This window comes from Indicator indicator, chromosome 14 (assembly GCF_027791375.1).
Source record: "Indicator indicator isolate 239-I01 chromosome 14, UM_Iind_1.1, whole genome shotgun sequence".
Classification (NCBI taxonomy): Eukaryota; Metazoa; Chordata; class Aves; order Piciformes; family Indicatoridae; genus Indicator; species Indicator indicator.
Window position 1 is genome coordinate 9,603,608 of NC_072023.1, and position 24,444 is coordinate 9,628,051.

At 43.1% G+C, this 24,444-nt stretch overlaps 1 protein-coding gene across 1 annotated transcript in view; it reads left to right on the forward strand.

The window, feature by feature from the left end:
* Window positions 1-24,444, forward strand: part of RBFOX2 (RNA binding fox-1 homolog 2) — a 168,004-nt gene that overhangs the window by 21,427 nt on the left and 122,133 nt on the right. The window contains exon 2 of the mRNA XM_054386856.1: window positions 18,007-18,057. Within this exon, the coding sequence (XP_054242831.1) occupies window positions 18,007-18,057 (51 nt within the window). The remainder of the gene's footprint in view (window positions 1-18,006; window positions 18,058-24,444) is intronic.

Sequence of the window (24,444 nt, forward strand, 5' to 3'; positions counted from 1 at the left end):
AGCAGAGCACTCAGAACATCGGATTAATCTGCCAGGTCTATCTGGCTTCAAGACTTGAAGTCTGGCAGCACAGTTTCAGCATTTGATGTGTTTTTGTGGAATTGGGAGGAAAGGAATCCAGAGGTACTGCCTGCTGTTCTTGAGGTTTTCAGGTTCCTAGTGGTGCCAAGAAGAAATTGTGTTTCTGGAGTGTGTTGAGTCATAATCGGTGTCTGTCCTTAGTCTGGGTGGAGAAAATTGAGACTGTCCCCAATGTTTCCATGTGCTCCTGGTCATCTCTAGGTATTACTGACCAGCACAGAGGATTCTTTCCAAAAGCTGTTTCCTCTGCTGCTTGATGCAATGTTGAGTCACTTTGAAGATGACCATTTTTCATACCCCCAGCGCCTTTCTATTGTCTTGTCACTTTTTTCCCCTCCAACTTTACATATTTGTGCGAGGCTCACTTAATGCTGGGGCAGAGTGCTGGCTGAGAGAGATTTATCTGCGTTGTCTTGTGCTCTGAGCTTTGGGAGCCGGGCTGATGAAGAGCACATGACGCTCTCGGTGACTTTTCCTTCCCGGCGGGACACAGGGAGCTGTGTGTGAGGGGAACAAGAGGTGCTGTGTAGCGAGTCGGTGCTCCGCTCCCGCTGGTGGCAAGGGTGGGCATGGCTGGCCAGCTCCTGCCAGCGTGGCACGGTTCGGCAAGCCGGCAGCTTTCCCAGGCAGCACGGGGTTTGCCCACCCATGTGCTCCTCGCACACTGCCTTCCCGGGCTGACCCCAATGGCTGAGGGCGATGCAAGCTGGCTTCGTCTTTCCTCGTTGTGGTGTAAGCGAGCGGAGTGCCTGAATTATTCACTGCTCCTCGGCCTGCTGTTCCTTTTGAATTCCTAGTGTCGGGGCATGCTGCCAGCACCCAGTGACGAATTCACTGCTGCGCCTGGCCTGGGGGCACCCTGCGCCCTCTTGTTTGGGGAAGTGAGGCCGAGGGGGTTGGCCGCTAGCACTGGAGTTTTGTAGCCGCGGGTTGGTGAGACTCGGTTGCCCTGCAGTTTCTCCAGTCGCAGCATAGGTGGGCGCCGACCCTTTTGCTGCTGTAAGGGTTTTTGGCTGGTTTTCCTGTGTTTGTATCTGTCTGTGCCTTGCAACCGTGCTGAAGTCTGCCTGGGCTGCCAGGTCCTAATCTTTTCCTACCATCTCTCCAGATGCGGTGTCTGCTATTGTGTCCTATCTGTATTTCGTCTTCATGGCATGGATTTCTCTGCAAACCACATCCTCATTTTTTAAACGTGGTTTGAGGTTCTCCTCTCCTCTTTCCACATCCCGCCTTTTTAGGGGTTGTCATGATAAAAAGCAATCGCATTTCACATTTTCTGAGAGAAAATGTTTATTTTATTGTTCTAATGGAAACCATTTCCCATTTGCCTATGATGTTAGTCTTACTAATTTGAATAATTTTTAAATAACCCTTTAAAAGATCTCTACTGTTCACATTATCACAACTTAAACCATACCTTTGGTAGCTTTTTTGTACTTGTGGAGGAGATTATCACATCATTTTGCAAGAACTTCTGGGCATATGTATGTTTGGTACCATCTTCATTGTGTTGATCCTCTGCTTTGTTCCTCTGTATTTTCTTTTTCAAGCAATTTCAGCAGGTGGCAGGTCCCTTGGGAAGCTTCCTTTGACCAGAGTGCTTTCTGGTCTCGGTTGATGAGGTCGGATGGAGTTTCAGGTTCTTCTCTGGCTACACAGAGGAGTGTTTTTTCACCTCTAATTGGATCATGTAAATCAGCTCTTCCTTTGTCTCGTCCTTTTTGTCCAGAGTCTCCTTCTTGTGATTTTAATGTATAAATCAACCTTGACATTGGATTGAATTTTTGTTTACTAGTTATGTTGATATGTAAAAACTATTGTATCTGACGAGCAAAATAAAGGTAATAATCAGAATTGTGACCATTAATTTCCCTCAAAAACTGATAGTAGAGGTGATATATAAATGACTGAGAACAAAGTGGCAGGGGTTGGCTTTTTTTTTCATTTTTAAAATCCTGTGCTGTTACAGCCCTCTGGGATTTTAGTATTTCATAAAGTGCTAAGGGGTCCCTAGGGTTTGACAGATGCTGGAGAAAACAGAGAGAAACCCAGTCCTTTCATGCCAGTGTAAATGCTGAATACTGGAGGAAGTGTACCTTTTTGCTGGCCAGTGGAAGGCTTTTCCTGCTACATGTTGGCACCACAGACAAAGGCAAAATCTTTCAGAGTTGCTGGTTATCTCCCCAGCCTCAGTCTGCAGCATGTGGCTGTGATGTGCAACTAGAGGGGAAGAGTGTGCATTCCTTACTTTGACTCTTATGCCTAGAGAAGTGGAGTGTGCAGGTAACTCTGGCTTCTCTGCAGCAAGCAGCAGAGGGGACTGCAAGTGATTAGATGGAGCAAAGCGAAACAAGTCCCAGGAAAGTCTGGATCATTGTATGTGTCCATGAACATTGATCAGTTACTGAATCAAACAGGGTAGAAGGAAGGAAACAGGATAAAGTCACTTGTTCTACTCTTTATACAGGCAGGAGTGGAGAGAGATGTATATTCCTTGTCAATAGAAGAGAGGGAAGTGTCTGCAAAAACCTTTCTCCTGATGCTTTTAAAGTTAAGTGAGTAGAAGGCAGACAAGAAGTTGTGAAGGTGTGAAGCCTGCAGTGGTGTTCATGCAGCAGCTGGGAGAGACTTTGGGGCTGCACTTACCCATTATGAACACACAGGGCTTGCAATTTAAAAAAAAATTTTTTTTTTCTTCGGTGAGCAAAAGTGTTCAGAGTTTCTACAAGTAAATACAAAAGCTGATGGACTGGGACTCGTGAATGGCATGGCCTACATGTAGTCCATTGAGACTTGCTGTACTATATGGTGTCTAGGATGCTAGAATTGCCATTGTCAGAGTTTGGGGCTGTATGCTTTTATCTTTGTGTAGCAGGGATTTTAAGTTTTGTGACTTCTCATTTATACCCATTTTGGCTTTGATAATGGCAGCAGGAGAGAGGGAAAACATACTTTTCTTTCCTTCTTTTTTCTTCCCCCAGGAGTTTTTTTTGACTGTTTCCAGAAGGGAGCAGATTTCCAGCTCTTTCCCTCATCTTCCTGATTCGATTAAAGAGCAGTGGGGGAGAGAAGCAATCTCATCAGTCTGTGACTTGCATGTGTTCAACCCTTCTGTCCTAAATCTGTGCAGTACCTTTCTGTGCAATTGATAACAGCTTTCCCATGCAGCAGCAGCATCTGTGTGAAATTCCAGCAGCTTACATTTGGTTTTCCTCCTTTTTTTCTTTTTTTTCTTTTTCTGCTGCTGCTTTAAAGTTGCAAGTAATCCTCCAGGCACCAGTGTTGTCTTTCAGTAGACTCAGACTGATGCAATGCTGTCTTCATAAGGGATGAGATTTAGGAGTTTTGGTTTTTCACCCAGGAGGATTACAAGCTTCATTTTGACACAAACATTTATATACTACAGGTGGTAGTGTTGGTATCTCAAGGCTTGGCTTTTGGCTCTAGGAAGCCAACTTTCCTATGCCTTTCTTCCTTTCTGTGATACTTTTAGTGCTGTGAAATCCACACTGGTATTGGTTATTGCCTAAAAGGTTTGGGGGTATGTTATGTTTCAGGTTTGGTCAGGTTCAGATACAGGTATGTGTAATATATGTGCACAAATGTATGTTTTATATTCACACACAAGGTTATCTTCTGCAGTCACAGTTTGGGTGCTTTCTTGTAATGCATGAAGCAATGTGACTAGTGAGATGATGTTTGGTTTTTCCTATTCTCTTTAGAAAAAGCAATATAAGCTCCTTTAAGATGTGTTTTTGAAGATACCTGTTCATTAGTGCAAAAGAAAGGTTTTACTTTTTTTGTTTTGTTTTGTTTCTTTTCTGGAAGATTTGAAGTAACCACTCCTGGAAAGTGATGAAGTTTGTGGTGCTCCTTGGCTTCAAGAGTAGTGTGTTTCACAGTATGATCTGTATAAATGTTCACCCTGAGATCTGCTTAGCTGTTGTATGGAGAACTACAGTGGTTCAAGGCATTAAATTGTCAGCTCCCAGTTTCTGTGTGAGCTCCAAACCTTCCTAAAAGCTGAAGTCTTGTACTGTCACTGTTGCCATCTGAAAGGTAATGAAAGCATTAATCATTGAAGCCAGGTCATGTTGCAGGCTGGGGTAGAGTCGCTCTGCCCTTGAATGTGTGCGGCTCTTGGATGTGTGCAGGTCTTGTTATTGAAGGCTGTAGCATCAGGCTGAGAAGCAGGAACATTTCTAAAATTTGGATAGCTATGATGACAGAGGATGTGTACTTTTAGCATGCTTAATAGTGAAGTCTTCTACATGCCTCATCCTGCCATCAGCATCCTTCCCAGAATCAGTGTCAGTCGATACTTCTGCAGCTGGTCTTGTCAAATCCATCTCTTTGTGACAGTGGCATATGGGCCTGTAGCAAAGAGCAGTGCTTTTTGTCTGGAAGTCATGGAGGTCACAAATCCAAAGCACTGAAAACAGAAGGGTCTATTTACATTTTTACAAATGCAGTGGGGAGAAAATATTATCATAGATATTTTCCCAATTACTGAGCTGAAAACTGGCTACCAATCATGGGAACATTTAATTGATAAAAATGCCTTTTAATTGATAAAAATGCCTTTTTTCTTCTTGGATTCTCACAACTGGAAATAATTAACAGACTAAGCATGACACCTTCATTTTGGATACTCATGGTTATGCTCTGTAGAGCATCCCTTTGCTCCCTTTGACAACTCAGTTGAGCAGCTCCAGTCTTTGGGTAGAGCAGCAGCAGACATGAGTTGTGCTGTGCTTCTGAGGGATGAAGAAAGGAGAAGAATATGAGCAAAAATAATCTGTATCTGGTTAGGCCATGCAATATTTGAGACATTTTTGTATGAGAAAGGGAAGCTGTGAAATGTGATCAGAAATAGGATTTTTTTTTTTGCTGCTGCCTTAGATGACTACTTAGTATTTGTTTTGATCAATTCTTCAAGGGAGTGAAAACTCTGAATCTTAAAGCATTGTTAAAGAAGCCTGTGTGATAGACTTTGCAAGGTATGGGTGATGTAGTTTCTAAGGAGGAGGCCTGTTGGCAAAGCTCCTGCTTTCGTGCAGTTTCATCATCGGTTTAAGCTGATCTAAGACCATGCTTTCATTTGAAAAGGAGCCCTGCCTTTTCCATGACTCCAACTACATGGTCCTACATCCTGCCATGTACAGGTGTTAGGGATTATGTGGCCTGTAGTGACCACCTTTATTCATGAAGCTAATCCTTCTCCTTTTTGAGGGATTAGTTTCCAGGAGGATCAGCAAGCTGATCTGACTTGCTATGGTCTTCTGTGATCCCTACTGTTCATGCAAGAGATGAGGTAGGACTGCAGTCTTGGGAGCAGTTCCCTTTATTGGTAGTGTGATTTTTGAGCTTGGTTTAATCTGACTGTAAAAACCATGCTCTTAGAAGGCTTGTATCACTGTGTAGGCTCAACTCAAGAGAGTTGAGTTTTAATCTCTTTATACTTAGGCCAAGCGATTGTTAGCAAGTGCACAGAAAGGAAGGAGCAAGTAGAACAATTTATAGGGCTGCAGCTGTCCAGAGTTTTGTATAAAAATGTTGTCTGTGCTCACAAAGAAACCTCAAAAAATGAAACAAAAAATACAAGTGGTTCTTTGGCATGGTTTGAAGCTTGGACTGGCCCTCTTGTCTGCTGTTTGCCATGATGCCTTTCGTCTGCTCCAGTTCAGGAGTTTGCTGCCAGTTTCTCTGCAACTAATTTACAAAACTTGTGTATTCCATTGGTGGTTGGCTCCCTTTTTTGTTACCTTCATCTGAATGTGATGCATAGGAAGATGGATGGTGCTGTAATTGCAGGAGCTGAGGTATTTTTATACCTCTTTGGCGTTTTATCTCTAGACTCAGCGAGGGAAATGATAACTTCCCAATGCAAAGGTGTCTCCAGGGACTGCTCACAGACACAGTTTTTATACTAAATCACGAAGGAAACGTGCCGTAGGTGAATATGCTAAGACAATCCTTTCCCATGCATGGACACTTACAAACCAAGCTGTAATTTCGGTAACACTTAAAAGATAGTAGAATGGTAATGCTGTTGCCTTTCTAAAAGCTTCGTGAAAAATAGTGATGGGGGGTAGGGGTGGAGAGAGATGCAGACAAGTGTCCTAGAGGGCAGTCAGGACTTGTGGATGACAGGCTCCATGTGGGGCAGGTAGACAGATCGGTTTGGCCGTGCTGTGGCTTGTGCTCCCTTCTGCCTGGCAGTACCAGCAGGATCTGCTGTTTCTGAGGACTTCTGGGACTTCACTAAACTTAAAACTGATAAAAAAAGAGAAATGCATTGCAGGCTTGCACAATGCTGGATGCTCCGGGCAAGAACCCTGTCTATCTCGTGCCCATTTGACAGACCTCTACGTCTAGGTGCCGGGGGCGCACCAAGCTGGTGCTTTAATGCTTCAGTCATTGTAATGATTTCTGGCACCTATCTTGACCTTTCACCGGCCTGATTTGTTCCTATGATCACTTGCTATTGAAGTGAAATCTTATTTTTGTGGTTGATGGCTGTGTTTCATGGCTTGGGTGGGTGGATGCTTTGCTGGGTTAAAAACTGGCTGAATGTTTGGGCTCAAGGAGTGGTAGTGAATGGAGTTAAATTCAGTTGATGGCCAGTCACAAGTAGTGTTCTCCAGAACTGCTGTGGCCAGTTCTCTTTAATGTCTTTATCAATGATCTGAATGAGGAGATTGAGTGCACCCTCAGTAAGTTTGCAGATGGCACTAAGTTGGGAGGGAGAGTTCATCTGCTTGAGGGTAGATCAACAGTACTCTCTGCAGAAGGATCTATCTGGACTGGCTGGATCAGTGAGTCAAAGTCCGTTGTGAGATTCAGCAAGGTCAAGTGCCAGGTCCTGCACTTGGGTCACAAAAACCCCAGGCAATGCTACAGGCTTGGGGAGGAGTGGCTTGAAAGCTGCCAGAGGTTAAAATAGTGCTGAGAGCACTGTCACCAGTGTGCCCGGGTAGCCAAGAAGGCCAATTGCATCCTGTCTCATATCAGGAACAGTGTGACCAGGGAAGTGATTGTGCTCCTGTACTCAGCACTGGTGAGGCCACACCTTGAGTACTGTATTCAGTTTTGGGCCCCTCACAACAAGAAAGACGTTGAGGTGCAAGAGTGGGCCCAGAGAAGGACAGTGAAGATGGTGAAGGGTCTGGAGAACAGGTCTTATGAAGAGCAGCTGAGAGAACTGGGATTGTTTAGTCTGGAGAAAAGGAGGCTGAAGGGAGGCTTTACTCCTTTCTGTAACTACCTGAAGCGAGGTTGTAGTGAGGTGGGTGTTGGTCTCATCTCCATAGTAACAAGAGATAAAATGAGAGGAAATGGCCTCAAATTGCACCAAGGGAGGTTTAGATTTGATATTAGAAGAAATTTCTTTGCTGAAAGGGTGCTCAAACACTGGAATAGGCTCCCAAAGAAGGTGGTTAAATCCCCATCCCTGAAGGTATTTAAGAGACGCAGTGGAGTGGTACTTACGGACATGGTTTAACACTAAACTTGATAGAGTTGGATAATGGTTGGACTCAATGATCTTGAAGGCCTCTTCCATCCAAAACATTGAGACACAGGATGTATAATGGTGTAAGAATATCCAATGTCTGAGACTGCTGGCAGCCTCTCTTTTCCATTAATACATAAAGTTCTTGGGCCTTCTGGGTAAAATACAGGTGGCAGCAGCAGCAGCTTTTCCCTTATAAACAGGGCTAGCATGCCCATTGTGGGCCAAACTGAAGAATTCAGACCACTTATACAGGCAGATGCCTTGCTGGTAATTGTGTTCTCCACAGTAACATGGTCTGTCTTAGAAACGCTTTTGGAGTAGCTTGCCTTGCTTGTGTGTGCAATGAAATGGAAACGAGCATACTGTAAATGCATGCCTGGGTTTGTCCTCATATCTGGGCTGGGTGGTGTTCTCTTTTGAATCTTCCTTTCTGAACTTGGAACATTCTCAACTTTAGTGATGCAGCATTCTGAATGAAGGACAGCTTCTTCCTTTCTCTTAAAATTTCAAAACAAAGCATGTACTGAAGCTCTTCTCAAAACTACTCCAGAGAGGAGGTCTTCCTTCTTTGAGAGGGAAGGAGATTCTTTGGTTACTGGTTCTTCCCTCCTTAACTCCTTTCTAGTTGTGACTGTAGTCTGCATGGAGATGGATGCTTCATTCCCCCAGCAAAAGTTATTTGGCTTGGTTAGGGTATCAGCTACAGCCTGCCTTACTAGACAATTTGTCTTGGGAAGGTGTATTTCTCTTAGCTTAGGTAGAATTGCTCTCTTTTCATAGACTCAGTAGAGAGGTGTGACCACAACTACCATGCTGGCATCTTGGAACAATTGTGTTTAGCAAGAGTTAGCTTTGCAAGGGCAGTGAGGAGTTTTGTGTAACAGAAGTGGTTTCCAAGGAGTCCTTAGTTAATGGCTTATAAAACCTGTTGTTTTAAGACTCTTTTTTCATTTTTATGAATTGCATTCTGGATATAGACGGCCCTGGCATGTGGCCACATCCCATCTAGACTGTTTGTGGCCCATAAGGTGATGGTACTCAGTCATAGGGTGGATGTAACAAGAAAAGCAAAGGCTTGCTTCCTGTGGTGAGATGGCATTGTGCTATAGCAGGAATCACTCATGTTACTTTTCATCTGTAATTGCTTAATTGGGATGTTGAAAGGTTAGCTTTGATTTTGTTTTGATATGTTTCTGCTTTTTCATAGGCAAGTGTGTAGCACTTGGCTGTCTAATTAGAAGAAAACCCCTGAAAAATACTGATGTGGTGGGAGAAGTGAATAAACGTAAAAGGAAGGAGGGAGGGTTAGAGCCCTATAGGCTTTGCTTCTCTGTGGAGGTAGCAACCTTTGCAAGGGGAGTACCTCTGTAAGAAACTGTTACATAGGGATTTATTCTGGTGAAATTCAACAGTCATGACCTCTTTTTCCCTTTTAAAATACTAGTGAATGGCATTTTGGAGACAGACACCCTCTTTGTCCCCAGAACATGTGCTGAGACACTAACAAGCTGTCCCAGCCCTTATCAAAAGAAGCCCTTGGGGGCTGGAAATGACTGGATCAGTCTCTGTTGTCCTTATGATTCTTGGTACCTTTTGAAGCAGCAGGGGAGCATCTTGGTCTTTCTGCCCTCTTAAGAACAGAACTCGTGTGAGTCTGGAATATTTGTCGCCGATGGAGTGAGTTTTCTTGCATCCATGTGCTGATTTATGGCACAGAGATGAAAGCTCTGAAGGGGCCAAAATTCAGGGTGAGCTGTCAGTATGCATGGCTCCCATTTGGGGATATTCCAGATGCAGAATGACTCGCTGTTGATGTTTTCTCCATGTTGGTCTCAGGTACAATTAGTGTCCTGGATGCTCTTTCATCAGTGCCATTTCTGAAATAGCATGAAGTAGGAGATGGAGGATTTGGTCTTTTTCTGTCCCTTGTGTTGCTACTTTGGGATGCCCATTGTGAGGAAAGGGAGCTGCCATGCTGTGCAAGCTGCCCTCACAGTACTCGAGGGGGTTCATTCCCTTTTATAGATGCCCTTTTGTTCCCTGCTATTGCAGGGAGAGGAGCTTTCCAGGAGGGGGATGAAGAGGCCAGGCTTAATGGTCTTAAAAGTGGATTTATTTATAAATATATATATATACTTTTTTTTTTTTTTTAAATTTTGGGAGGGAAGGCCTGGAAGTTGTTTCTCTCTAACTGTTTCCAGATGGTGCTGCTGGAACACAAAGATTTCTAGTGTGTTTGGGATGGCGGCAGCCGAGACCCCCCCGGACCTCCCCCCCGGCACTTCCTGTGCAGCTCCACAATCCTGCAGACTTAATCAGAAACAGCCCTGGCTGCTGAGGCACTCGTGAAGCTTGCCTTCTCTTCACCCTGTGCCTCAAGCCCTGTGATTTCTCCTTCCTCCAGACTTTTTAACCCCTTGACATTACTGCTTTGGCCCATCATCCTGACCGCCTCACTTCTCTCCTTCCCCGGGATGGCTGTGTGCATGGCAGTGCCCCAGAGGTGAAACTGCGTTTGGCTGGACTGCTCAAAGAAATGATGTCTTTGGGGAAAGGGAAGCTAGTTTTTAATGTGAAGCTGGGAAGATAATTTCTGTAACTATCTGGGGCAGTTTGTGCAATGAGGCCAGCATGTCCAGGACACAGAAAATTTCTCTCTCGCCTATTTGCCTGAAGCACATGGTATACAGCATGATTTTGTCTGAATTGTGCTGTTGTGCCTCTGTGTGGTTTGTTTTGTGTGCCAATTTCCCTAAAAGCAAGGCAGGTTTAATTTTATTTCACAGTCTCTTCACATGAAATTACTTGTAGCTTTCTCTTCTGCAGGTAATGTAAGAAGCCTGATTTCATTCTGGAAAGTAGGAGAACTCTTCTTTCCTTTTAGCCTTTGAGCAACAGCCTTTGAGGATCTGTAAAATCAGCCAAGAAGCTTGTGATCAACTGACTTCCCTTCTGGATCCATCATTCCAATCTGGTCTATCGTTTCCTTGTCCTGTTCTCTCCCATAGTTTCCATCCTGTTTTTTAAAAAAGCAGAAGCAATTATGCCATTCATTAAGGCAAAACTCTGTAGGATTCTTCACCTATTGAAAGCTTGTAGCCATCATGTGTGAGCAAGCTGAATTTTTATACCATAAGCATGTTGCTTTGTAATGAGTGGCTTAGCATGAATTGTGTGAAATGCTTCCACAGCCCCATGTAACAATTACGGCATCCAAAGGTGCCGCCAGTGCCGGGGTTTAAAGCCTTGTTATGTGACCTGGCCTGTTCTTGTTGAGTAACAGCAGAGGTGAAGATGAGCTGCCATTTTAAAATGCTTCTGTCTAGTAAAAGAGGAGGGAAATCAATATTCTTTGCTATTGACTTCTGTGCATGCATAGTGTCCTTGTATTTACTGGATCATAGACGTCATACTGTGCACAGTATTCCCAGGGGCTTTATCTTGCACTGAATCTATTGTTGCCAGCGTAGGTCATAGACCAGCAGAGGCAGGCTGTGTTTGCTTTATGCCTAGAGTAGTATGAGGATGCTGCCATATGTGGTCTGAAAGAAAAAAAAAAAGTGTGTGTTTTTCACATTTAAATTACACTAAATTAATGAGATCTCATCTCTTTCAGAAGCTGAAAATGCCCCTTGGCTGATGTGGAAAATGAAAAACCCAGTTGGTGCAAAGCAGCTTCTGACCTCCAGAAAGCTTCTTCCATTATTTATATACTCAGGGAAGAATCCACATTGTTATAAAGAATCCTGGTAAAATACGTCAATTTTAGCTCTTCCATTTCAATTGTGGAAGTGCCTTCTGTGTATGAAAGTCCCCCTTTTCTCTGCAAAATCAGACATCTGTATTGTAACTTAATACAGATGCTGTCACCTTGAAACCTGAGTGTGCATTGGTAAACTCGTTGCATACTGAATTTGATTAATGCAAGCAAAAGTTTAAATAATATCTTTCTGTGTGGTTTGGTCAGATGTGTATTTGCGTGTATTCCATTCTGCAGCTTCTGCTGTACCAACCAGTTCTTGTTCCTGTAGTATCTAATGGAATTTGTGGATCAGAAGTGCTCAGGAGGTTGGAGCAAAGAAAGTATGTATTTCAAACAGAGGAAATTCCACTGACACGTTTGGGTGGCTTCACAGGAGCCCTATTTGACAGGGATTCAGCCTCCACCAGAGTTTCCCCGTTCTGTCTTGCTGGCCACCTCATGGCCTTGTGTAGCTAATTGCTCCAAACTATTCAAACTCTGGTCAGGGCAGAAAGCTATTTTTATGAATCTGACATCACCTTCCTTTCTTGTCTTTACTGTGTCTCTGGGCTTCCTGCCCGGGGAGCCTCTGGTGGGCCCGGCCTCCCTCCATCCTGCCTGTGAATGATGGCTGAGAGGAGGGTGTACAGACCCCATGGTGGCTGCTGAGCTACCTGGGACTGAGGGATTCCATGTCCCCACTACAGAGGCAGACTTCCAGCTTTGGAGTGCCATGAGCAGTGTGGGTGCCCAGGGGGGGACCCCCTTGTGCTGGGGGGATGGAGCAAGTGAGAGGCTGGCAACAAGGAGTCCTGTCAGCCACTTCACCTGGGGGATCTGGGGCCCTGCGAGGCAGTAGGAGCCTGGCACAGGAGCTCACCTGTCTCATGCGTCCAATGTGCCAGCTCCTGTTGAAAACAGGAGGGGAAACCTGGTTTGGAGTGGGGAGGGCCTGGCTGTGGAGGCCTCTGTCGCTGTGGCAACAGGGCCAGAATTCCAGGAAGGAAGAGGAGCCGGATGGGCCTCTATCCTGGCCTTTGCCAGGCCACAGCCTCTCCAGGCCCTGCAGCAGGGAGCCTGCAGGGGCTTTCCCTGTTCTCCTCCCATGGGGGCAACCATCAGCGTTAGACCCCCTGTGGCTGCGGCAGTGCCCTGGCTGCAGCACCTCTGGTTTTCTGTCCCTCCAGAAGTGGCCTTGGTAATTTGGTGGGGCGTGGGAAGCCAGGGCTTTGCTAGCCCACGTACATCTTCCTAGCCATCAATGGCAGGGACAGCAGTGTGCTTAGTGTGGCACTTTTTATCAAAATCTTGTGCTTTATTCCCTGAATACACTTTATATGGGGGGGGGGGGGGGGGGGGGGAAGGCATGGGTAAGGAGTAAAATGTGAGTTCTGTTACTTGCATCCAGAAAATCATCTGGGCTATTGATGTCAGGACACTAACAAGGAAACAAATAGATGAATCACAGAATGTAGATGATGTCTGTGCATCTGGAAACTGGCCAAAGCCAAGGAGCAAGTTTAATTGAAAGTGAAGAGAGCTGAAGGGAAGCATCAGACACTATAGATGCAGTTATTGGAACTGCAATCATTAGCAAGAGCTATATATCAGATTAGGGTAACTATCAAGGGAGGAGGGTGACATTAAGAACCATTTAAAAACTACTTCAGTTTTTCATTAATAATTGGTAATTCAGCCTTCGATGCTGCTTTTCCCATTAATTTTATCCAGACACCATTTGGGGTAGGGAGATGGCACACAATTGAGAAGGCAGACTGAACACATCAGATACACTTGGCTGAAAAAACAAGTATCACCTTTTTTGTTTATGTGCAGTAGTTTGTGCAAGTAAAGACATAATGAATAATTACCATTTTTCTTGGTGACTTATAAATAAGGTCCAAGCATTTAAAATTTTACTGGTGCTCTGCCACAGTTGGAAGTACTTGAAAAGCCTTTTTCCAGACTCTCTCCCATCCTCCAGCATAAGATTTCTTTTTTGCTTGCACAAAAGATAGTGAAAACACAGGGCTATGGTCAACAGCGCTGGGATTTCTGTCTGGTTCACAAGCTTTACTTTTTTGTAAGTGTCACTTTCAGATTTATAGCTTTGTTGGCAGTGTTTTCAGCTTTCTTTTGGTGGGGGGAGGGTAAGCATCTTCTTATCTGTATTCTAGAAAAGTGGCTTCTGTTTGTCTGGCACAAGTCTTTGATAAATGTGTAGGTTGTTCTGTCTCACCCCTTCAAAACAACATTTTCCTTTTGGGAGGAACTAGTAATTTCTTGTAGCCTTTATTTTGTTGCTTTATGTAGTCCAGGAGTTTCTGTCTTTCCAGAGCCAGGCCTCTCCCATGCCATTTTTGTCCAAGCCACACCAGGCTTCTGTGCTGCTGGTAACTCTCAAGTAGAAACCAGAGCAGAGGCAGATAAGCTGTTCTCGTATCAGTTTTGGTGCTATTGCTTAGAACCTGGGATGTGGTTGTGAAACTCAAAAGAATTGCATGAACTTCACTCCACTTCTCTTAGCATCGTTAGGAAAGCAGATCCAAGGAAGAGATTGCTTAGTTGTGTTTCTGAGGTTATCGCTATCAAAAGGACTCAACACTTCAAATTTAGCAGGAATTGGTTATCTGGCTGGAGAAATATGGAACTAACAGTTCCTAGTAGTAGCATTTTAATTGGCAGGTTTTAGGTTTAGTTCAAGTGTCAAGAAACAACTGCTAATCAGACCTCACTGATTGTTGCATCTGGCAAAATGGCAAGTCCACGATGTAAAATTAATTTGTTCTGGAATTAAGTTAGGTCAAAGAGAATTATTGCCTCTTTAAGCGAAAATTTAAGTTTAAAGGGAAAAAAAAAAAAAGTAAGAGGTCTTTCAGACCTTCCATTACGTATTACAACTGTGACCTTTCCTCCAGAGGACTGATTTTACTCCAGTCCTCTCTGACCTTTCATAAGTTAATAGCATCTGCAGAGCCTATCACTTCTTACTGGTATTCTGGTTTATTGACAGTTCCTCTTGTTTTCAAGATATGTCTAATTCAACAATTTAAAAAAATACCAAGTTCAGAGTGTCAAAAAGCCCAATGACCCAAAAGCCTTGCTGTTTTGCTAGTGCAGGAGTATCTCCTTTGCTCTTCAGTCATCTGCAAATGGCTGTATGGTGTTCACCTTGTGACCCAAGATGGTATCCATGGCTTGCGGTTTGTGGCAGCCTTTTGTGTTGCTATTGCGAATGGGAAAGAACTTGTGTTAGCAAGGCTGGGAAATTAAATAAGGGGGGGAAAATTAAAGTACAGAGCAAAGGTTAAAGGCTTTGTGGATATGACTGAGCTGTGACTTTCATCCTCTTGGCTGTCACGGAGACTATTACTAGGGAATAACCACAGTGCTCACACATCCTATGGAAGTGTGGAAGCCCATCCGTGAGACTGTCGATAGGGTTTGAATAGAATTACAATATGTGTTGCAGAAAGCTGATGTGTTCTGTATTAGCTTCTTTTTTTCCCCCCTTCCCTCTCTAAAGCAAATCACAAGTACCTGAGCAATGCCTTTCAGTGGTAAACAAAGTAATGAAACATCCCAGTGTCAATTTGATTTGATTTTGCAGGCTAGTGCTGCCTAACTCAATTTCTGTGGGAATGTCTGGTTGCATGTTGGTATGGAGAGAGAAATGCAGTTGGCAGGAGGGAGCCATGAGAGTGGTGGTGTTGTCTGGGGATTCCCTTTCCCACCAGACTGCTGCCAGAAGGCAGGGTCCCTCTGTGTTTGTGGGCAGGGTATTTATATGTGTCAAACCTTCCTCCTCTCTTTTCTCTTCCGTTTTGTGCGTGTGCGGGCAGAGAAGATTTAGCTGTATCCCCAGCCTCTCATGTTGTCAGTCGCCTGCTAACTAACAGGGTTTCTGTCTGGATGTTGCTGGACTGTCCTGTTCCAGTTGCAGGAGTTTAACGCTTTCACTTCTTGCTCTGTTTAGTGTTCGACAAAAGCAAACTCTGTATGGAATAATCATGCAGCAGGCCCTGGATTCACCATTAGTGACCTGTAAAATTGGCAGCACTGGAGATTATTGGCGGGAGACGGTTTCCCTAGGCGCTTCCTGCCTTCTTGTGGAGAGTTAAGTTCAATTAGAGCAATGATACGCACAGCAGGGATTTTGCAAAGAGTTCAGTACTTGGTGGTAGCATTGCTTTATGAAAGGCAGAGATATCTTTGGCCTTTTTGTGACCTTAATGCTGCAGCTGCTACCCTCTTTCTAATCTCCGTATTCTCCAAACTCTCCTTAATAAAACCATTCACCTCTTCTTTCATTTTCCAAATGCAGCCATATCCCTCAAGTGTTTTTAGTTTGTGATTTGTAGAGTTTGTCTTCAAAAAACATACTGGAGATTGCTGGCAATGGTTTTTGGCTGTGCTTTTGGTGGTGGAGGTTTTTCCCTTTATTTTGTTTATTCCACCTCCTTCCCTTCCTAGTTTTTCTTGTTTCTTTGTGACCTGTCACTTACTGTGGACTGCCCTCAGATCTCTTCCTTTTCATACTCTTGTGATTTGCTTCTGCTTATGAAACCGTTCTGTTTCTACAGATGGTCATCGAGGTCCTTTGACTCCAGGAAATCACACAAAGTTCAATTTTGTCTCTCTCTGCCACAGCCTTGTGGTGACAGTCCATTTTGTTAGTCACTGATGTGAAGAACCTTGCAGTACAGGTAGTGTTAAAAGCATGCCTGGAATGAATGGTCTTTCATGAAAAGACTGTCTCCTGAGACAAGGTGGACGTTTATGGCACTTAGATCTAATTTGGTAAACTGTAGCATGTGGGAGAAACAATCACAGCCATTTCTCAGAACACATGGGAGAAGAAAAGTACTAGTTGTGCTTTTTTGTTGTGATATTGCTTGAGTTTTAATGAAGTTCACATGTAAAACCCAGCAGCTTTGGGTAGTGCTGTAGCTGGCGGTTTCCACTTGCTTTTTCCAACTTCTCTGTCTTCCCTTCTGTTTCTCTTATTATTTCTGGAGTTTTGTACCTTACCTGCTTGCTGGCTGTTAGTATTTGAGAACAATGTACTCACTGGGTGGTCAGCCTAAGTAATTACTGTTAATCCCCAAAACCTGGTTGCCAGAAGTCTCGCTGTCCTTGAAGCTCTCAAACTGTGAGTGCTACTGTAGTGTTAGTGTGAGAGCCTGGATGTTTCCTGGCAAGTTTCCATGGAGAATCCCCTGGGCAGGTTTGAGGTAAAGCGGAAGAGAGGGAGGACGAATACAAACTTAAAATAGCATTGCTAATCCTTGTATTGAAACAGCACCTTGCTTTTTAGCAGAAGTTGTGTTAAAGTGTTCCTGTGTAAACTGTGAAACTGCCAGTGGCCACACACCCTGTGTGGGGCAGAAGACCTCTTTCTCTGCTTTGGTTTAAGCCAAATATCCCAGCACAAACCCCCAAACATCCCAATATAAACTTTCTGACAACGGTCCTACATCTCGGTCAGCTTCATGCCCAGAATATTTTTTACTTTTGACAATCTGGGATTGTTTTGCTGTGTTTTGTTAGAGTCTTCCCCTTGGGCTTCTTTCTGTCTCCGCCATCTTTCCCCAAAAGCTCCTGCACAAAGTGCAGAGCTAGCTTAAGAGTTTCTCCTCAGAAGTCATAACAGGAGATAGCAATAGAGCTAAAAACTGATTGTGGAGGATGACTGCCTCCTTCCCTCCTCTTAGCAATCTGCTGGGAGTTGGTTCATGAATGCACAGAGGTACCAGAGGGGAATAGATACAGGCTCTATCTAGTTCAGTTTATCCTCCACCAAGACAGAAAGATGCACGCATAGGGTACATGCCCTCTCCCTGTTTTGAATAAAAAGTCTTGGAGGGAGAGCAACAGAAAATAAAGACGCAGAAATAAACATGTAAGAAACATGATGAAGTATATTATCTTGATTCCCATGGTGCTGATAAAACAGAGGAGTCTGGGAATTTCGTGGAGAAAATCTGACTCATTGGAGGTTCATATAGTCCCACAGAGCAGGATGACGGGATGCCAATAACACAGAATTTGTAGGTGCCAGAGTCTCTTCTTGGGTGAAGGAAGAAAGTCTGAGGATTGATTTCATGTTGGGAGTGTGTGAGGTATTTCTAAGGCTTACCAGGGTGTTTGAAGTTACACTGACTGCTTTTTAAATTAATGTGAATGTTAAACTGTTAGTGTAGTTTTGTGAAGGAGAAAGTTGACACTTCTGTGGCTAACGTTTAGGGAAACATTTCTTCAAGATTGGGCAAGGTAGGCAGCAGCTTCTGTAATTTTATGTTCTGCTTTGTTCAGTTTTTATGATGGCAAATGAAGTTTGCATGTAAAAATTCATTGCAAAACTACAAAAGTTATACACAGCTGAAATCAGAGGATAGGTAGGATTAGTTTATGCTTATTTTATGGCTTTAATTTTTTTTTTTACCTCTTCCTTCTGCACAATTTGGCATATGCAGTTGAAAATGAATTTTAGGTATATTGGCTAACATGGAAGAGAGGAGGTTAGCAGAACACTTTTATCTTGGCTCATACTTTCCTCATTTCATGCAGGTTCTTGGTTTTTTACTGAGTTAAGGCAGATGTGTAATTCCTTGGTTTCTACTCTGTGTAACCCTCTGCTTTCACTCTTTTTTTTCTTGTCTTGCAGAACGAGCCTCTGACTTCAGGTTATCATGGATACCCAGCAAGAGACAATCAAGTAAGAGTCTGATTGCAGTAAATATGTGTGCGTGTCTCTGTACGCTTATGGATGTTTTGTCCAACAGTTTCCTTTCTGTCTTGTTATGGAGTGGAAATTGTTTTGTTCTATTGTAGAATGCTTGTGGAGATAGATGTGGTAAATTGATTTTTTTTTTTCTTTTGTGGCCTCCAGCAGTATGTGGCAATGTGCCTGGTAAGGGGTTAAATGTTATCCACATTGCCAATGGCTCGGGAAAAAATTTTATCCTTAAAAATGTTGTAACTTAAAATCTGCGTCCTAAGCTCCCACTATTATTTCCTCAGTGTGAATGAATGTAGATGGTCGGTGCCAGTGCATGCTTGGCCGTGTTTTATACTTATTGCTGTAATTCTAGCATCTGGGGAGCAAAACAACACTGAGTTTTTTGTGAGAGTCTTCTTTTCTGGTGGAGTAGGGAATGACAAGTCCCATTGGGTTGTTTCTAATGTCTGTGAGCTCGTCTTGCTTTCCTGTCAAGTTCTGTAGGGCCCCTGCCCCTTGCTCTTGCTCAGGATGTTCACCTACAGCAGTAAAAATTATACTTTTCAGTGCATTGCATCTGTAAGCATTCTCTTGCCTCCTAGCAGAAGAAAGAGAAATCCCAGTTGATGAATTTGTGTGATGGAAGGAGAAGATGCTTTGGAACAAATGAAATTTAATGGCTTGTAAGATGCAACTGTCACGCATTAAATCTCTTTCCTAGAATGAAGGTTTTTTTTTTTTTTTTTATTTCAAGTGTTCTGCAGTGCTATTGCAAAACAGAGGGTGAACCAGTGTAACAGGAAATTAATATGCATGGAAAATCAATAATGCAGCACATTTCAGTAATGAGCAAATAACAAAACCAAAATAAAATTCTTTAATACTCTCAAGTATTGCTATATACAGGAAGTGATTTTCATCATGTCTTGATGAGGTCTTGGTATAGGTAGCAACAGCTTCACAGGAGATGTTTTTATGAAGGAAGTGCAGCCTCAGCAACTGAACAGCTCAAATCTTTGGTGATTGTAATGTATGAATTTCCTTATAGGAGGAAATTATTCAGAATGTCTACCGGGATATATTAAACTGTTAACTAGCACAAATAAATATTGCATGCTGGGATGCTGTGAGAGTTGTGTTCCTACTCTGTGCAGGCTAAATAAGGTATGCTAGGTTAAGAGGCAGAACCAGACCCAGATCCTTAAAGCAGTTTACATCTGGTTTTGGCTTTTCCATTCTGGTGGTACCCTCTGCACCCTATTTTTCACTTCACTCTACCTATCCATTTAGAGGTGTTTCATTTTGGTGACTACCAGTATGTCTTGCTTCACAGGTTTCCTCTTTGTCATCCCTTAACTCTTCTTATTTGAAAGCCTAGAACTGCTTTTGCTGGCTGGTCACCAGATCAGTGGAGATGGGCAGGGGAAGCTGTAGAGTAGCCAGGGGGTGAAATGAGAATTACAGTCTGCACAGCCCTGCAGGGCTCTGTATGGGTGAGCACAAGGAGTAAGTAATGTATATTAGCAAGTGTGCATATATATTTCAGAATGCAGATAGCTTTGTGTAAATTTCTTAGTGGACACACAGATTCAGTTTAATTCAGGTCTTTTCAATTTAGTGAATACTTGTGAAAATCTTCTACTGGTTGTTTCTTTTTAAAAACTGTTTTTTTAATTTTTTTTAAAATCTTGATCTGTGGTGTGTATTTGGCCTTCTGTCTTGATTTTTGGCCCTTAAGCATCTTAAATTCAGGTCTGTTTTTCACTAATGAAGTTTAAAGGCTTTTATCTAATCTGATTGGGAGCCTCTAACATGATAGCAGCAGAGAAGGAAGTCTCCTGTTGACACAGACTGGAGCTGGTATGGGATAGACAGCAATGGCTGATCCACCATCTGTCTTTCTGCACTAGGGAAGAAGGAAGGAAGTGGTGTGGGAATATATGTAGTAATCCTGACCCTGTAACACAAAGTAAATATGAGATTCAGGACTAATTGTGTCATATTTCCTCAGATTAGCTGGCTTTGACCTGGTGAGTGTAAGTGCCTATATCTTGCTCTCTCACATTGCAGTTTTTTATTGTAAATACTTGCACTGCTTTTTACTACAGTGTTTTTCTTAGCAGAAGTAGCAAGGCAGAGCTTTATTTTTAGGGCTTCTCATCGTGTGATGACAGTAGTCCTGGAAGAAATTCTGTGGATATAACTTACCCTTTCTTTTACCTTATGTAGCATCTTGCCTCTTCCCTTGTTTGAATGTAGTTTTTGCACCTTTAGGCTTGAAATGCTATTAATTACTGGCTGCAAACATTTCACTATGCTGTTTTTACACCCTCTAGTGGTTAAATCATACCCAGATGTTCCACATTGTAGTTGTTCTTCCTGCCAGTGGAAATAAGTGATTAATATGAGTCCTTGCTTTGGCCATTTGAGAATGCTTAGGTCTGCAGTAACAAGTCTATTTTGTGTCCTTTCCCAAATATTTAAATATTTTGTCATCATCAAGCACAGGCACCAGCACTGAGGCAAATGAGATGGGTTCATGTTGGGGCTGTTATTTGTTGCATGATTGCTTTATGATAACCCAGAGCTTGGGGTTGTTCCTCACCTGTCCTGCCTGGGGAGCATGTCTGCTAAATCACTACGATGCAAGCTTGCCTAAAAAGAGAAGGTTTTCTGTTGCTGAAGTGTTGTACTACAGTGTCTATGTTACAGCCTTGTAAGGAGCTGGAGAGCCCTCTGGGACTGTTCTTAAGAATTCAGGTTTTGCTCTGTGGATGTCTAATGCATATGCAGGAATGGCAAGATGCCCCTACTTTTCCCCAGAGCTAGACTGATGGCAGGGAGGAAGCCCTCAGTAAAGGGGAAAATCACCGAAGTGTTAGTGTAGCATCATTAATTGAGATAAGAACCAAGTCTCTTGGTGAGGGGAGTTTATTCTCTGGGGACTGTTCAGTTCTTAATCCCTCTGCTGGGCCTGCCAACAAAATGGTGGTGATTTTTTTTTTTTTTTTTTTTTACTATGAGCGCCTGCCTAAAATGCAGTGAAGCAAGACTTCCATGCTTCATTTCCCAAGCTGTGACAAATAGCTCTGAGGTACTGTGAGTTGGTCTCAACATGGAAAATGACTGGTACAGCTATACTGATAAAACTTTTACATATAGACAAACTCATCAAGAATAAATACCTCCAGAAAGCTATTTCATGCTAACTGTGCCAGCTCATCTTCTATATAGCTAGGCCTATGTCATATTGCTCTAGTGCTTTTCATGCCAAAATATATTAGACATGATATCTGAAATTTGAGTGCTGAATACTGGCACTTCTATGACAGAATTTGGCAACTGCACAGAATAATTTTATTTCTTATCAGGAAACAAAATGAGTAAGAACACCTTGTTTAGCTGCCACTGAAGGGAAGAGAGGAGGAGAGGGAGAGTTTATGGAACCAGGAGGTAATTGTACACACCAGAACTGGGTCAGGATGTTAGAGCTATTATACCTTTTCTGTTATGGAAAGTGATCCTCAGCTATCACAACAGGTTAGGGTGTTGGTTTGAAGCCTCTTTTAAAAGCTTGTACTTCCATGAGCACAATTCTTAAATCAAACTGGGCCACTGGCTTGGTACTAATGTGGTGGAAACATCATTACCTATCACAAATGACACTTCCTTCAACAGCTTAATTTCAGTGGCTGGTTTTCCATCTGAGCACTGACCAGGCCTGACCTATTGTTCTTGCGTATGTAGATGAGACTGCAGCCCAAGGTAGCATGGGTGCCCATGGCAACTGCTGGGAACAGCTTTATCACTATCCCCTCGGTCTGAGTTCAAGCTTAAGGTGAAATGCTGTTAAATCCTCTCCTATTGTCAGCCTGTTCCTCTGGGTCTCGCTGCTTTGGAGTATCTGTTGGGGCATCGTAGGCAGTGGATGGCTGTGTGTAGTCCCCTCCCTTGGAACCACAATCTGATCTGGGTGAACTGAACAGTGGGGGTGACAGTTTGTGAGAACAAGAAGCTTCCCTAGTTGCTTTCCTCCCTCCTGCCCCCCGTTTGTTTTCTTTGCCCAGTCCTTTCTGATGTGGTGAGTTGGGCAAGGAAGCTCTTCATCCTGATATGTGAAGGGTGTATGAGCTCCCATAGGGAGGCAGGGCTGCAGGTCACTGGGCTTCCTCTTGGAGCTGGCTGCACAGAGGCACTGCTGTTCCCATTAGTGGCTGCTCCCTTTGGTGGTCTCTCTGCAGTGAGCAGCAGGTATCTCTGCAGAGATGTCAGAGGAGGGAAACCTCTGTTCTCTTCTCTGTGTGATCTGAAGCTCCTTCACCTATCTTCTTTCTCTTTGTCATGTCAATGAAGCATGAATTTGGAGATATTGACACAATTTGAATAGCAGCTGAGTGGTTCAATAGGAATTAGGATATCCACAGAATCTCTTGGTTTAGTATTAAGGAACTGGGATGCTCTTGTCATAAAACAAGTAAGCAGTGACCTTATGGAGCAAAATGGTTTGGCCACGTGTTTGTTTTAATTGTACCATGATAGCAGCAGCCACAGTCTCTCCAGTGCCCTACTTGTGTTGGTCTTGGAACAAAGACTCTCTTTCTCAAGAGCTTAAATCTGTAAGTAGTGTTCCTGAAAAGCATTTTGGTTTTTAATTTGTTTTCCTGCTTATAAATGACCATGAAAATAAACCCTGTAGTGTGTATGCTAACGAGCTCGGTGAGATTGTGGCAGTGGAAGTGTTAAGTTACTCAGGAGCTAAAAAGGAGGTTTGTTTGTAGGTTTTTGGTTTGTTGGTTGCTTACGCTTTTGGTTAGAATAGAGCGTATTTAAGACAAATGCTTAGACTGTGGGACAGAGGGAAGTTCTAGGAAGGCCTTAAATAAATTTTTAACACTTTACTCCTTGAGTGAATAACCAGGACAAAGATCGGGAAGTCTTTGTGATCCTCCATATAAGATGGAGAAGATCAAGCTTGGTTTTCATGATGCTTCTGAGGAGTGCCTCTTTGCTTGAAAGTAAGCAATCAAAAATTTGGAATGGGACCAAGCTAATGAAGGAAACTAGTATAAACATCTTCCTTATGTTTAAAATGAGGTGAATTATACCTAAGACTGCCATATCTCCTGCTTCCTCTCTTCATACAAGCAGTAAAATGTTCCTACTCTGTACTAGAAAGGACCAAAGGAATAGACTGTTGCTGACCTAACTGCAGTGTCCCATAGAAACTAATGAGCTTTAGAAAATGTGGTCTGGGCAGAAATGTCCAACATATTTAGGAAATGGGAAGCATCTGTGAGGCAGCTGCACTCAGAAGAGTTCAGAGGTATGTAGTGGGATAACTACTGGGGGGTTACCACATAGCACATAAGCTGTGAAGGATATGGGCTAGTTTATGAAAAGGCATTTAACACTGCAGGAGGGGAGGAGTTTGAGAAATGATTTACCAGATTGCATCTAACACTGCTTGTAACTCTCAGCACATTCAGAAGGTAAAAAAGTGTTGATAGAGCTGAGAGAGTAACATTAAAAGCAATGTAAATAATGATATTCAAGAAGAAAAATGGAGAGCAGAGTGTTTAGTTAAAAATTGAGGGAGTTGGTTTCACACTGAAGTTCAAACAATGAATTGGAAGAGGAAAGGTTAGTCTTGGTGGATCCTATCTAGTGGTGTTTCTCTCCTAAATTCAGAACCATCTTGGTAAGACTCTTGGTTGAGATCGCTTGAAGTGCAAAGAAGTGGTTCTTTGTTTTCTCAAGCCTGGATTACATCCCACAGAAACTGCAGAAAAGATTCAGGAATTGAGATCAGAAAAAAATGTAACACATATATCCCTAAATAACTGAGCTGCTTTCTGTAATTTCACTCTGAACCAAGTTACTGTACTTATATTGGCCACATTCCCCCACATCTCTCCTCTCCTTTCTGTTTAGCTAATTTCCTACCATCAAAACTATTTAAATACTATAGGAAGTATGGTGTCTTGCATTTGGCATGAGTCTTGCAAACAATCTGGGTGTATATTTATTTCCCTTTTCCCTCATGTCTGTTGCCTATCATCTTCTCTTGAATACAAGACAGAGAACCCTTTCCATATGAAACCTTGAATACCTTTCATAAACGCCTCCAGCAAGCTCTTTTCCAAGGTATGTAAGGTGTTAAGACTTTATTTAAGGCCTCACTGTTTCTCAGTAACAAGAGAGGAAAAATAGCTACGTGGAGAAAAGACACATAAGAAGTGCATTTGATTGAGATATGTGGGAATACTTCCTGAAAGTTAGCTCCTTCAGCCCTTTAAACAGCTTCTCAAGGGTAGTAATGATTACCTCGCTGATGAACAGTCTGACCAAAGCTCCGGAGTTGGCAGGCATTGGCAGGAAATGGGC